This window comes from Papio anubis, chromosome 18 (assembly GCF_008728515.1).
Source record: "Papio anubis isolate 15944 chromosome 18, Panubis1.0, whole genome shotgun sequence".
Classification (NCBI taxonomy): Eukaryota; Metazoa; Chordata; class Mammalia; order Primates; family Cercopithecidae; genus Papio; species Papio anubis.
In genome coordinates this window covers 36,120,333-36,132,797 of record NC_044993.1, presented here as the reverse complement: position 1 = coordinate 36,132,797, position 12,465 = coordinate 36,120,333, and the positions used below count along the sequence as shown (strand labels likewise).

Sequence of the window (12,465 nt, the reverse complement as noted above, 5' to 3'; positions counted from 1 at the left end):
GTTTGCTCGCGGTGTAGAGGACTACGCTCTTCCAGCTGTCGGACCTGGGAAATTCTCCTGTTCTAAATCCCGAGGCACTCGCGGGCGTCGCCGCGGTGCATTCTGGGAGTTGTAGTTTTCTCCTCTCTGAGGGAGAATGGCCCCGGACGGGAGCAGGACGCTGAGAGAACTACATGCAGGAGGCGGGGTCCAGGGCGAGGGGATCTACGCAGCTTGCGGTGGCGAAGGCGGCTTTAGTGGCAGCATGAAGCGCACCCCGACCGCCGAGGAACGAGAGCGCGAAGCTAAGGTATGTGGGGCTCCCGGGGCTTGGGGCTCTTCGTGCGCTGTGAGCTAGTATCAGGGAACCGGAAGGGCTTGGTTTGGTGGCGAGCGGATGCACAGTGTTAAGCTAAGGGATGACAGGGCCTTGTCAGCAAGGGACCTGGAGACATTGGAGGGGGTGTTACAAATTCTTCTTCAGGATGCAGGCCAAGTCTTGTTGGATCGGCTCAAAAATGAGAAGCAGGATACCCATTTCCTTGTCCTTCCTCTGCACCTATTCCTTGGTTAAATTTGTAGCCATCTCTGTGCCTCAGTTTACCGGATTCTCAGGTGACTGTGATCATACCAGCTGTGCTTTCTCATAATGGTCTCTGAGGACTGAGATCGTCTTAGATGAAATATCTGTGCGGTCAGCTGTGTTTCTTTGGAACAATTGTCTCAGTGACCGGCTGATAACAGTTTGTGTCTTTCAGCGCGCTGTGGATATGAATCTTTAACTACATTGCTCCTCTCTACCTTTGGTGTTCAGTTTCCGGTAGTTGCCATTCCATGGGATGACCATAATAATGGCAACAGCGATTTTAAAAAGCATTTACTGTGGGTCAGGCACTGAGTTAGGTGCATTATATTTAAATTTTTTCATATCATTGTCACAGCAGATTACAAGATAGGTATTTTACAGATGGAGTATAAACAACAGCCCTGCTTCACAGATGAAGAACTGAGACTCAGAAGCATTGAGTGTTTTCCTTTCTCTCATTCTCAAAGTCAGATCCTGTTGATTTGTCTACGTGTATTGGGAATCCGTCCACTTTTTTCTCCCACCTCCACTACCTTGGACCAAGCTACCATTATCTTTTTAATGGACTGTTGGAATAGCCTCTTGATTGGCCTATACTCACTCTACACCCTAACTTAACTCTTCTTCCACCTTCTCTCCCTTCCCCCAACTACCATTCTCTTCTGCACACCATAGAGTAAGATCTTCATGAAATGCAAATCTAATTATGTCCCTTTCCTTTCTCCTTACTCTGCCAACCACCTGTTTAAAAATATTCCATGGCTTTCTGTTGCTCTTAGGATAAAGACAAAACTGCACATTGCCTACAATACCCTGCGTGGTGTGGACCCTACCTGCTTTCACAACCCCATTGGACATGACACTCTGCTGTCTGCCTCCCAGTCACTTTGGCCTCTTAAAAGTCACTCTTCCCTGTACTTCATCTGGCTTCAGGGCCTTTGCACACTTTATTTGCTGCCTACTATATGTTAGGCAAATATTGGCAGTGAATATCAGTGTTAAATAACATAGACACAGTTCTTGCTTTCGTAGAATTTCATCTTACAAGTGAGTCTGTTTTAGGGCAGTGCACTTAAGGATTTAAAATTTAAAATCTACTCTATATTGACTTGAGTTATCGCAGTATTTCATAAGGGACTGGAAGTTTTCATGCTTGAGTCTGCAAATGATGTGGATAATATACTAAAGATAAGCAGAAAGAGGGTGACTCTTCTGCTTTAGTCTACACAGTGCACAGAAACAAATGTTGCCTCATGGTGTTGTGCACGATGTCTTTCTCATCTTTCAGGTTTATTTTTAAAGTAATTCATTTATTCTGTGAAGATTTATTGAGCAGCTATTATTTGCCATACGTTGGGAGTATAATTTTGGCTAAAATAGAATCCCTGCATGAAAGGAGCTCTTACTCTATTGAAACCATAACTGTTGCCTGTGAGGTAGTTATTAATGTCATCTATATTTTAGAGATGTAGAAATTGAGACTTGTAGGTAAATCGTGACTTGCTCAAGGCCACTTTGTTGCTAAGTGGAACTAGCGCTCTGAGCCAGGTCTTCTGACTCCAAATTCAAGGCTTTTTCCATTTTCTGCTTGTGAAACATGTTGAATTAGTAGAGCAAGTTGTCTTCCTTTTTTCTTTAACAAATTTGCTCTTCATTTAAAATTTGTTTGCTTAATATTATTGGTTAGAACAAAGTATAAGTAGTTGTTTTAAATCTTAAATGTAAAATGTCCAATGGCTCATGAATTATTTTCTCTTTTTCTAATCAATTTTATTGAGGTATAATTTACATACAGTCATTTGCAACCATTTCTGTGTACAATTTGATGCCTTTTGACAAATGTATATACCTGCAAAACCACGACAATGGGAATAGCGAACATTTCTCTCCTTCTCAGTTCCTTCCCTCCACCTCGGCCCCCAAGCAACCACTGATATGTTTTTTGTCTCTGTAGATGCATCTGTATTTTCTAGATTTCATATAAGTGGAAGCATACAGTGTATACTTTTGGGTCTTTTTTTTTCATTCAGCGTAATGATTTTTTTTTTTTTTTAATAGAGATGGTGTCTTGCTATGTTGCCCAAGCTGGTCTGGAACTGCTGGGCTGAAGCCATCCTCCTGCCTCTGCTACCCAAAGTGTTGGGATTATAGGCGTGAGCCTCTGTGCCTGGTCAGCATAATGATTCTGAGATTAATCCATGGTGTTGTATGTATCAATAGTTTGTTCCTTTCTATTGCAGATTAGTGGCCCACTGTATGGAGATACCACATGTTGTTCATTCATTCACTTGTTGCTGGACCTTAGGATTGTTTCTGGTTTTGGACCCTTATGAAAAAAGCTGCTTTGACCATTCATGTATGAGTCTTTTCATTTTCATTTCTGTCAAAAAAAGCCGCTATGACCATTCATGTAAGAGTCTTTCCGTTTTCATTTCTGTCGGGTAATGCCCAGGAGTAGAATTGCTTAGTTATAGGGGAGTTCTTTGTTTAACCTTATGAAGAAATTGTCAGTTTTCCAAAGTGATTTGGCCATTTGTTTTAGTTTCCTATGGCTGCTGCAACAAGTTACCACAAACTTGATGGGTTAAAACAACAGAAATTTATTCTCTTTCAGTCCTGGAGATGAGGCATTGAAATCAAGGTGTCAACAGGGCCATATTCCCTTTGAAGGACTCTAGGGGAAACTCCTTCCTTGCCTCTTCCAGCTTCTAGTGGTCCCTGGTGTTCCTTGGCTTGTGGTAGCATCACTTCATAACTTCTCTGCTTCCATCTTCACATGGCCGCCTTCTCTCTGTTTCTGTGTCTCAAATCTCTCTCTCCTTTCTCTTAAAAGGATGCCAGTTATTGGATTAGGACCCATCCTAAATCCAGGATGATCTTGAGGTCCTTAAGAGCCTCAACTTAATTACATTGCAAGGACACTTTTTCCAAATAAGGTTACATTCACACTTGCCGGGTTTCTGGATTTGGACATACCTTTTTGGGGGATAATATTCAAATGCACTGCACCCTTTTACATTCTTACCAACTGTTGGTGGGAACGTAAAATGAGAGTTCTACTTGTTTCATATCCTTGCAATGCTTGTCAGTCTTTTACATTTTAACCATTCTAGTAGATGTGCAGTGATATTTGTGATTTTAATTTGCATTTCAGTGATGTCTAATGATGTTGCATATCTCTCTTTTTGTAAATCTTTATTGAGGTATAATTTACATACTGTAAAATTCACCTGTTTTCAGTGTAGGACTTAATGGTTGGTAGCATATTTGCAGAGTTGTGTAACTATCACCACAGTCTTATTTTAGAACAGTTCCCTTCCAGAAGAAACTGTATTCATTTGCAGTTATTTCCCAATTCTACTTCATCCCTAGGGAACCATGAATCTACTCTGTTCTTTAGATTTGCCTTTTCTGGACATTTTTGTATAGATGGACTCATACAATATGTGGTCTTTTATGTTCGGCTTCTTTCACCCAGGATGTTTTTGAGGTTCATCCATGTTACAGCATGTATTGGTACTTTGTTCCTTTTTATTACACAGTAGATAGAATTCCAGTGTCAGACCGAGTGCAATGGCTCATGCCTGTAATCCCAGCACTTTGGGAGGCCAAGGCAGGTGGATCACCTGAAGTCAGGATAACTTAGATCAAGACCAGCTTGGCCAACATGGTGAAACCCTGTCTATACTAAAAATACAAAAATTAGCCAGGAGTGGTGGCACATGCCTGTAATTCTAGCTACTCAGGAGGCTGAGGCATGAGAGTCACCTAACCTGGCAGGCAGAGGTTGCAGAGAGCCCAGATTGTGCCACTGCATTCCAGCCTGGGTGACAGAGTGAGACTGTCTCAAAAAAAAAAAAAGAATTCCAGTGTCAGGATACACCATGTTTTGTTTATCTCTTCACCAGTTGATGGACATTTGATTTGTTTCTACATTTTGACTATTATGAAAAATGCTACTGTGAACATTTGCACCCTAGTTTTTGTGTGGATGTGTTTTCATTCCTCCTGGGTAGATACCTAGGAGTGGAATTACTGGTCATATGGTAAATCTATGTTTAAAATTTTAAGAAACTGACAAACTGTTTACTTGTGTGGTTACACCATTTTACATTCCCCACTAGCCATTTTGAGGGTTACAATTTTGTCACATCCTTGTCAACACTTGTTATTGTCTGTCTTTTCTATTGTAGCCATCATAGTGGGTGTGAAGTGGTAAAGTGGTATCTCATCGTGGTTTGATTTGCATTTCTCTGATGGGTAATAATGTTATGCATCTTCGCATGTGCTTATTGGACATGTATATATCTTCTTTTATGAAGTATCTGTTCAAAATCTTTGCCCATTTTTTTGTTGGATTGTTTGTGTTCCTATTATTAAGTTTTATGAGTTCTTTATATTTTCTAGATATAAATCCTTTGTTTACTATGTGTGTTGCAAACGTTATCTTCCATTCATCTAGGTTACTTAATAGTTTTTAAGAAAGGTCCAATTTATCAATGTTCATTTTGATGATTCGTGCTTTTTGTGTCATGTCTATGCAATCTTTATCCCAAAGTCACAAAGATTTCTTGTTTGCTTTTCAAATTAAACTTTGTCATCTCCATAATGGGTACTTAGTTTTTATTTTTCTTTTCTCTTTGAAATAACTTAGACCGTAGTTTCTTCCTTGTGATTGCTTATGCTATAGACTTTTATGCTGTTTCCAAGTCTGGAGGGTGAATAAGAAGGTTGGACCAAATAGCTTCCTATGATTAACATTTATCTAACTTGTGTTCAGCGTATGAGAGTACTATATGGTATTCATGCATTTTTAAAATGAACTTTTCTTATAAGGCATATAGTAGAATAGTCCAGATTAGTATTTGATGGTTTGAGTTAGAACCATGGCGTCTACTATTTCCTTACTATTGGGATAGGGGATTCATACCATGTACCTCAGTTTCTCCAGTCATAAATGAGGTTAAGAATAGCTGCTTCTGTGGGTTGGTGTGAGGACCCAGTGTGATTAGGTCTAGCTGCTATCCCAGGAATAGAGTAGCATGCCCTTGCTTGAGTTTGGTGGCTTCAGGGTTCCTCTGCTGGGGTGGGGCTGGCCCTATGCATTTTTTCTCAGATGTTATAATTTATTATTTTGAATGATTTAAAACTTATTGAAGAGCAAGAGTAGAATCTAGAGCTCTCATAGACCTGTTGTCCATATTCACAGGTTAATATCTTGCTGTGTTCACTTGATTGCTCTCTCTCTCTTGCCATATATATCCATATGAACAATTATTTTTTTAATGAACCATTACAGAGTAAGTTGGAGACATCAGTCCTCTTTACCTCTAAATAGTTCAGCATATATGTCCTAAGAACATGGACATTCTCTTACATACAAATATAAACACAGTCAGTTGTTAATTTCAGAAAAAGTTAATGTTGATATAATGCCATTATTTCATCCAAAGTCCATATTCAAATTTTGCTAGTTGTCCTAATAATGAATTTTATAACATTTTTTCCTGGTCCAGTTTCCATCTGGATCACATGTTACCTTTCATTGTCAGGTCCCTTTGGTCCCTTCTCCTTTAATCTGGTGTCCTTTCATGTCCTTTAAATTGGTTCCTCATCTTTTTTCTTTCAAGACATTGACATTTGTGATGTGTGCAGGCTATTTTTTATTTATTTATTTAGTAGAATGGCCCTGTATTCTTATTTGTCTTGTGTTTCCTTATGATTGGATTCAGATTTGGCTTTTTTTTTTTTTTTTTTTTTTGAGATGGAGTCTCACTCTGTCGCCCAGGCTGGAGTGCAGTGGCGCGATCTCAGCTCGCTGCAACCTCCGCCTCCCGGGTTCAAGGGATTCTTCTGCCTCAGCCTCTCGAGTAGCTGGGACTACAGACACATGCCACCGCACCCAGCTAATTTTTGTGTTTTTAGTAGAGATGGGGTTTCACCATGTTGGCCAGGCTAGTCTCGAACTTCTGACGTAGTAATCCACCCACCTCAGCCTCCCAAAGTGTTGGGATTACAGGCGTGAGCCACTGTGCCTGGCCCAGATTTTACATTTTTGCATGTATATTTTTGAGGAAAGATGGAACCTCTAGAGGTCACATATTTACAATCCACATACGCATCCTGGCTGTAGATAAGTTTCGGCCCAAACAAACTGAAAGTTGTTTCAGAATTATTTTCTAATATTTAAAAATTGAGAGATTTTGCATAAACATCTGGGTGTCTGACTCTCTTGAAAAACTAGAGTATCTGGTAACACTGGGCATGCATTTTCCTAACTAGAATTGAATAGTGGCTTCCCTTTTAGGCAGGAAATATGCTTTCCATTTTTCTGTCATCCAGTTTTGCCCCTTCAGTCACAAAATAGTGGTGTAGTGTGGGGCTTTAGATACAGACTCCTGAAATTGAATTCTGCTCCCTCGTTTACTTGAGCAAGCAATTTAACTTCTCTGAGCCTCTGTTTCCTCATCTATCAAATTGGAGTGATATGATTCTGGTAGGGATTGAGATATTATATAGCACATAAAACATTGCTGGCACACAGTAAAAACAAACATTGTGGCCGGGCGTGGTGGCTCAAGCCTGTAATCCCAGCACTTTGGGAGGCCAAGATGGGCGGATCACGAGGTTAGGAGATCGAGACCATCCTGGCTAAAACGGTGAAACCCCGTCTCTACTAAAAAATACAAAACACTAGCCGGGCGTGGTGGCGGGAGCCTGTAGTCCCAGCTACTCAGGAGGCTGAGGCAGGAGAATGGCGTAAACCCGGAAGGCAGAACTTGCAGTGAGCTGAAATGATGCCCCTGCCCTCCAGCCTGGACGACAGAGCGAGACTGTCTCAAAAAAGAAAAAAAATAAAATAAAATAAAAAAAAAACATTGTTATTATCACCATCTTCTTATCATCATCATCATCCTCATCATCATTATCACCATCATAACCACCACCTGCACTACTGCCTATCTGACCCCAGTAGATATATATTCGGTATATATATGTGTGTGTGTGTGTGTATTCTGATCCCAGGACATTTATTCTGTAAACTTACGTTGAGTGTCTAGTCAAATGGATTTTCTCAACTGGGGTTCCATTAACTTATTTCCCATGCAGCCAGAATGGTACTAGTTTTGTACCACCTTTCAGAAAATTGAGAATATAGTCACTCAAACCATTTTCTATGTTCTGTGGTTCAGATAAGGAACCTGATTAAGTGTTGAGCAGTGAACTCAGCACGAGGGTAAAGATGGCAGACACAGTCCCATGGAACTGGCTGGCTGTCCATGGAAGGTAAATAAGTACCAACAGTAGAGTGGTGAGTTTTATCACGGGAGGACATGGTAGCAAAGAGGATCTAACATGGCCTAGTAGTCATGGAATTCCTTCCTTAGAAGATCTGTTTAAAGGTGTATCCTTATGAGAGGCCTGGGATTCCTTACTGGGTTTATCAGAAACATTAAAACTGTTTCATTAGTCATAGAATAAAAAGCTATGAATGTTGAATTCCAAGTTAGCTTCAAAGACTCTTATGTTGGCTTAGGTTAGATCATCTTTTCAACTATTAAAAATAGAACTAGTTTAAGTTTATTAAGGAAATGGTTATATACCAAAGAACATTTAATAATTTTGTTTGAGTAATGCACATTTTTATCAGTGAAGGAAAATATCCAGAATATATAACCTACCGTTTTAAGTAACATGATTTAAAAACTCTTCTGCTTTTGGTGATAGTTGTCTTATCAACTTTAAATGATACAGTTTATTGAGTTATAAAAATAATAACTTGGCCAAATGCAGTGGCTCATACCTGTAATCCCAGTGCTTTGCGAGGCCAAGGTGGAGGAGGCTCCCTTGAGACCAGGAGTTGGAGGTTACAGTGAGCTGTGATTGTGCCACTGCACTCCAGCCTGGACAACAGAGTGAGACCCCCATCTCTAAATAATAATAACAATAACTCAAAAAAAGAAAGTTTGCTATTTATGTTTGTACTGACTGGGTATTTTTACCTTATTTTATATTTCAAATTTGGCATTTTATTGAGGTCCTGAGAATGTTCTTTTGGAGTCTAGTTTTATTATGGGACATTCTAGATTATGTCACCAGTTTACCTAAACTGGACACTAAATATAAGACGGTTTTGGTGTTAGGCCAAAGACCAGGGGACTTGAAAAATGAAAACCTCACCTGACAGATTCTACTTTGTTTGTTTTCCTTCTTCCCGAAATCCATTATTATTTTTTGCTTAATCTCTTCTTCAATATATGGGTAAGCCTTTAATCACTGTTTCAGAGGTTCAGTTGACTTCTGTAAATAGACGAAGAGTTAGTGTATTTGATCATAACTTCCAAACCACTTTAAATACTGTAACTTACTTGAAAATTAACTAGCTAAACTACCAAGTAACAGTGAGTTCTTGTTACTTTCTGTTATTTCCAGGCCTGTTTCCTAACCCTCCTAGTATTGGTTTTGAAAACTAAATTAGCCATTCAAAAGAAAAAAGTCTTAGACACTTTGAGCAAACAGTAGCTTCCTTGAAGATAGCATTTGTGTCTAATTCATCTTTTCATCTCTCCATTGTAGCTGGCAGGATGTCTTCCACAAAGGAGACATTAATAAGTATCTGGTGAAGAAAGATTAAATGGTTGAGAGCGGCCAGCATCTGCTATGTGATACATGTGACCCTTCATAATTATGATTCTGGATCCTTGGCTGCTGATGAGATTTATTGTGGCTGAGTTTAGCGATACAGATTTTGGCATGTAGATGATAGTCTCCAAAAATGTAGAGATCATGTTTTTTTTTTTTCAGTTTTGTCATTCACCATTTTATCCCTAGCCCTTAAGATTTTGCCAGACACATGGTAGATATTCCATACTTGTCAAATAATGAATGAATTCCCAAGAGCATGACTTGTTATTGGTCAGTAGACTTTCTAATAGTGAGAGCTGGAACTGGAATTTGAAAGAAATAATGGAAAATGGTTAATATCTTATGAATTTTAAGTTACTTACTATATCATAGGTGTGGGCATCAATTTTGAGAAACAAGACTCTTCTGTTCAACCCATACTTCAGCAACTATCGACACTTGTTTTCAAGTGTTCTCTTCCAATTTTAAAATGCCAGTTCACCTTTCAGATTTAGAGTATTTTGTTGTTGTTAGTTTATTATGGTAGATTTCTTGCTAAAGTTATATTTAAAGTGTGACTTCCTAACTTTTAGAGGAGGGGAACTTTTGTTAAGATGGTCCTTTTGGAACCTTAATGAAAAAACACACCTTAGAGAAGGTGAATTTAGAGTTCTGCTAAGCACATTCATTTAATCTTCTATTATAAACTGATTTTGTAATATTTTATAAAATTGTCTCACTGGTTGATTTCACAGTGTAAACTGGGAGGATTCTTAGGATTCCTTGGGTTGGGTTAGAACAGGTTGAAGAGATGAAGATTTGTGTTGGTAAGGGCTTGTTTCCAAACTTTTGTCCTTGGCATGCTGTTTATTAAGCCATCACATGTTTGAAAGTTAAACCTTGAATTGATGCTATGGTTTGCCTTTTAAAAAATGTATTTTATTATGGTAAGAACACAACATAAGATCTACTCTCTTACCACCTTTTTAAGTGTACAATAAAGAATTGTAAACTGTAGGTACAATGTTGGATAGCAGATCTCTGGCACTGATTCATCTTGCATAATTGAAACTTTATGCCGCTTGATTAGCTCTTTCCCATCCTCCCAGCCCTGGTAATCACCTTTCTACTTTCAGATTCTATGAGTTTGACTCTTAGGCGTGCATTTTTGTTTTTGCTATAAGCATCTGTCCTGTTGCTATGCCGATCATTTATTTACTCTGTAGTTTTGGAAATGACCTGCTTCCAAAGTGACCATGCGTCTCCTTATGTTAAAAAACTGCCATATGGATAAAGGGCAGTTAAGACCTTTACAACTGGTAGAAACCAAGTAGAAAATTCAGTTTGAAGGACCAAATTATGTTGCAGCTGCTCTGAGGAGGAGATTTGTTGCCAGAGCATGAGTGTTTTCATAATTGTTTGTGATCAGAAAATTCAGAGCTCTGATTTCTGCATTAGCTCTAAGTCTGCCCTTTGGCACCTTCATTTAGTGACTGGATCATTCAAGGCTGAGCCTCAAGGGCCAGCATTTCTCCAGTAATAATATAAAATGGGCTGATGTTGCAACCTTAACTCACTCTGCTGAATTGGGCATGATTAAAGTCTCAAGGCTGCATTAATATGGATTTTCTATTTCTATGTACAGCAGTCTGTTATCTCACTATTTTCCAGTTTGCCATTTTTTGAAAACAAAGATGGAAAATTCTGCTGATGATTTTTTTTTTTGGTCTGTCAGCACAACAGCATTTTTTTGGCTTAAGAATATGAGACTAGCACCGGGCAAATGAATGCAAACATTACAGTTTATGTGGACTCTAGCCTGTTGTCATGTCAATCTTGTTATTTAGGTAAATAGTGTGCAATTTTTCGCCGAATCAGCAGCCAATATGCTGCGAGCCATTTTTGTTTTAGTTCCATTATTGGCTGGTAACACTATTAATCAGACAATAATTGGGAAATAGTAGTCATTGTTCTCATAAAACACGATCCTTGTGTTGGAACCACAGCCAGGCAGAGGAGTTGCATATGCAGACTGCAAGGGAGGAAAGGATGAGTAGCCAGTGTTCCCAGCTTTTAAAATCATCAGACCCCTGCTGCCTAAATTGCCCCAGCTGTTAATGCTGGAACCATTACAGTAATGGACTCAGCAAATGAAGGAGAACGAAGACACGCACACTTTATTACCAGAGGGGCAATTTTCTCTTCATGTGTAATAGCAGCGGTGCCTCATATTGATCAGACCATCAAGATACTAATCCTCTGTAAAATTACTTGTTATAACTGAAAATGTGTTAATCCAAATCAGTCTGTGTCCTGACTGTCTACTTACTATTGAATACAGACTATTAGATGCTTTATTTTTCATGATTTAAAGGCTCTGCCCTGAAAATGGTTGCCTTTTCCCTTGCAACACTGAGCGCTTAATCTTAGCTATAGCCCAGGGTTGTCTTTTTGTTTTAAACAGAACATCACCCACTTAATTAAGGAGTGAGTGTCTGTCTTGCTGTCTGAGTTATGCTGGTGTTTTATGTTCCTCTGGATTTATTAAGCATCTTGTTTTACATTCAGTCTGTGGTTTGTGCTGTAAATAAAAATAGGCCCATCTTGCACATATTAGAAATTTGCAGGTAGCAAATGTCAATAAGTACCAGGGACTTTGATTTATACTGCAGGCACCAGGCTGTGGTTTGTCGATTGAACCCGTAGGCAGGATGCATCCTGGTGTCTTCTGTGGAGGAGATGTGTTTTTGCATTGTTGTCTGAGAAAGTTTATGTTTATTTCTGCATCCTTGGTTCAGTAGATTGCTTTTTAGACAATGAGGCATATCCGCTCCCCCTCTTAATGTCTTGTGACAAATGACTACAGCTAAACGTTATTATGAGAAGACTCGTTAAAAACTGATGTCTGTCTTCCTGAATATTTGGAATTTTGGGAACTTTGTAAAATTCCCATTTTTTTCATTATAATCTCTTTCCACATACCTTATATGTTTATTTGTATATAGACTCAGATGCCCTCTTGGCAGTATATTTATTCTAATATGTTGTTACAGCTCAAAGCATTTGTGTGACATTCTCTGTGGAGTTCATTCAGAAATACTTAATTAGCACCCTTTGTGTACCAGGACTTGGATGACAGGCTGGAGACTTGAGGACGAGTAAGATATAATCTTTGCCATTGAGGACCTCAGTTTAGGAGGAAGACAGGCATGTAAACAAATAATTATAACAATGCAGTAGAGTAAATACTAGTTTACTGTGAATGTGTCCTTCTT

The 12,465-nt window shown here is 39.0% G+C and overlaps 2 protein-coding genes across 7 annotated transcripts in view; one reads left to right on the top strand and one right to left on the bottom strand.

The window, feature by feature from the left end:
* The window catches only part of RPGRIP1L (RPGRIP1 like), a 114,150-nt gene that overhangs the window by 97,603 nt on the left and 4,082 nt on the right, over positions 1-12,465 (bottom strand). Inside the window, exon 2 of one of the 2 annotated variants that reach the window (XM_009196452.4) lies at positions 8,747-8,866. The gene's annotated coding sequence lies outside the window, so the exon portion shown is untranslated. Of the gene's footprint in view, positions 1-8,746; positions 8,906-12,465 lie in introns of those variants that run through there. The other variant, XM_031658245.1, reaches the window with a different exon arrangement.
* The window catches only part of FTO (FTO alpha-ketoglutarate dependent dioxygenase), a 440,820-nt gene continuing 428,376 nt past the window's right edge, over positions 22-12,465 (top strand). For 4 of the 5 annotated variants that reach the window (XM_003916875.4, XM_021932357.2, XM_021932356.2 and 1 more), the window contains exon 1: positions 22-289. In XM_003916875.4, the coding sequence (XP_003916924.2) occupies positions 137-289 (153 nt within the window). In that variant the 5' untranslated portion in view covers positions 22-136. The remainder of the gene's footprint in view (positions 290-12,465) is intronic. The other variant, XM_031658246.1, reaches the window with a different exon arrangement.